General features: G+C 49.5%; 1 protein-coding gene across 1 annotated transcript; it reads left to right on the top strand.

The window, feature by feature from the left end:
- The first annotated feature begins 341 nt into the window (after window positions 1-341).
- Window positions 342-2,440, top strand: LOC125637335 (uncharacterized). The gene is made up of 2 exons (XM_048851689.2): window positions 342-1,249; window positions 1,836-2,440. Exons 1-2 carry the CDS (start codon window positions 667-669, stop codon window positions 2,375-2,377), a joined length of 1,125 nt encoding a protein of 374 aa, XP_048707646.2. The 5' UTR covers window positions 342-666; the 3' UTR covers window positions 2,378-2,440.
- Window positions 2,441-2,706: the final 266 nt, after the last annotated feature.

Raw genomic sequence — 2,706 nt, 5'->3', positions numbered from 1 at the left:
ACGTAGTTGAGAAATGCCTTTTCCCTGTGAGAGTCAGAATACCTTTGTATTTTCCACTTTCAGTATAAAGCAGAGAGAGGCAAATGAGCATCATGCCAAAAGGTGAGGAATACGTTCATGAAATAATTGCTTCTCAAACAAATGACATATTTTGCACCTGATCTGAAATTTAGTAAATGTGGCTTCACTGTTGCCATTTTCACTATGAGGTGGAAACATTCACCTTTCAACCAGGGCAGTGCTGCCAGAAGTGAAAAGCTGCTTTCAGCAGAGAAAAACAACTTTTCATTTCCTGGAGCCATGGGTCACAGCCCTGGTCTACACTAGGACTTTAGGTTGAATTTAGCAGCGTTAAATCGATGTAAACCTGCACCCGTCCACACAATGAAGCCCTTTATTTCGACTTAAAGGGCTCTTAAAATCGATTTCCTTACTCCACCCCTGACAAGTGGATTAGCACTTAAATCGACGTTGCCGGCTCGAATTTGGGGTACTGTGGACACAATTCGATGGTATTGGCCTCCGGGAGCTATCCCAGAGTGCTCCATTATGACCGCTCTGGACAGCACTCTCAACTCAGATGCACTGGCCAGGTAGACAGGAAAAGAACCGAGAACTTTTGAATCTCATTTCCTGTTTGGCCAGCGTGGAAAGCTGCAGGTGACCATGCAGAGCTCATCAGCACAGGTGACCATGATGGAGTCCCAGAATCGCAAAAGAGCTCCAGCATGGACCGAACGGGAGGTACGGGATCTGATCGCTGTTTGGGGAGAGGAATCCGTGCTATCAGAACTCTGTTCCAGTTTTCGAAATGCCAAAACCTTTGTCAAAATCTCCCAGGGCATGAAGGATAGAGGCCATAACAGGGACCCGAAGCAGTGCCGCGTGAAACTGAAGGAGCTGAGGCAAGCCTACCAGAAAACCAGAGAGGCGAACAGCCGCTCTGGGTCAGAGCCCCAAACATGCCGCTTCTATGATGAGCTGCATGCCATTTTAGGGGGTTCAGCCACCACTACCCCAGCCGTGTTGTTCGACTCCTTCAATGGAGATGGAGGCAATACGGAAGCAGGTTTTGGGGAGGAAGAAGATGATGATGAGGAGGAGGTTGTAGATAGCTCACAGCAAGCAAGCGGAGAAACCGGTTTTCCCGACAGCCAGGAACTGTTTCTCACCCTAGACCTGGAGCCAGTACCCCCCGAACCCACCCAAGGCTGCCTCCTGGACCCAGCAGGCGGAGAAGGGACCTCTGGTGAGTGTACCTTTTAAAATACTATACATGGTTTAAAAGCAAGCATGTGAACGGATTACTTTGCCCTGGCATTTGAGGTTCTCCTAGATGTAGTCCTAAAGCCTTTGCAAAAGGTTTCTGGGGAGGGCAGCCTTATTGCGTCCTTCATGGTAGGACACTTTACCACTCCAGGCCACTAACACGTACTCGGGAATCATTGTAGAACAGCATTGCAGTGTATGTTTGCTGGCATTCAAACAACATCCGTTCTTTATCTCTCTGTGTTATCCTCAGGAGAGTGAGATATCATTCATGGTCACCTGGTTGAAATAGAGTGCTTTTCTTCAGGGGACACTAAGAGGAGCCCATTCCTGCTGGGCTGTTTGCCCGTGGCTAAACAGAAATGTTCCCCGCTGTTAGCCACAGGGAGGGGGGAAGGTTGAGGGGGTAGTCACGCGGTGGGAGGAGGCAAAATGCGACCTTGTAACGAAAGCACATGTGCTATGTATGTAATGTTAACAGCAAGGTTTACCCTGAAAGAGTGTAGCGACTGTTTTATAAAATGTGTCTTTTTAAATACCGCTGTCCCTTTTTTTTTCTCCACCAGCTGCATGTGTTTCAATGATCACAGGATCTTCTCCTTCCGAGAGGCTAGTGAAGCTTAGAAAGAAAAAAAAACGCACTCGCGATGAAATGTTCTCCGAGCTCATGCTGTCCTCCCACACTGACAGAGCACAGATGAATGCGTGGAGGCAAATAATGTCAGAGTGCAGGAAAGCACAAAATGGCCGGGAGGAGAGGTGGCGGGCTGAAGAGAGTAAGTGGCGGGCTGAAGAGAGTAAGTGGCGGGCTGAAGACAGGGCTGAAGCTCAAATGTGGCGGCAGCGTGATGAGAGGAGGCAGGATTCAATGCTGAGGCTGCTGCAGGACCAAACCAGTATGCTCCAGTGTATGGTTGAGCTGCAGCAAAGGCAGCTGGAGCACAGACTGCCACTGCAGCCCCTCTGTAACCAACCGCCCTCCTCCCCAAGTTCCATAGCCTCCACACCCAGACGCCCAAGAACGCGGTGGGGGGGCCTCCGGCCAGCCAGCCACTCCACCACAGAGGATTGCCCAAAAAAAAGAAGGCTGTCATTCAATAAATTTTAAAGTTGTAAACTTTTAAAGTGCTGTGCTTAAAGTGCTGTGTGGCATTTTTCTTCCCTCCTCCACCACCCCTCCTGGGCTACCTTGGTAGTCATCCCCCTATTTGTGTGATGAATGAATAAAGAATGCATGAATGTGAAGCAACAATGACTTTATTGCCTCTGCAAGCGGTGATCGAAGGGAGGAGGGGCGGGTGGTTAGCTTACAGGGAAGTAGAGTGAACCAAGGGGCGGGGGGTTTCATCAAGGAGAAACAAACAGAACTTTCACACCGTAGCCTGGCCAGTCATGAAACTGGTTTTCAAAGCTTCTCTGATGCGTACCGCGCCCTCC

Source organism: Caretta caretta, chromosome 5 (genome assembly GCF_965140235.1).
Source record: "Caretta caretta isolate rCarCar2 chromosome 5, rCarCar1.hap1, whole genome shotgun sequence".
Classification (NCBI taxonomy): Eukaryota; Metazoa; Chordata; order Testudines; family Cheloniidae; genus Caretta; species Caretta caretta.
This window is presented reverse-complemented; position numbering and strand designations above follow the sequence as displayed.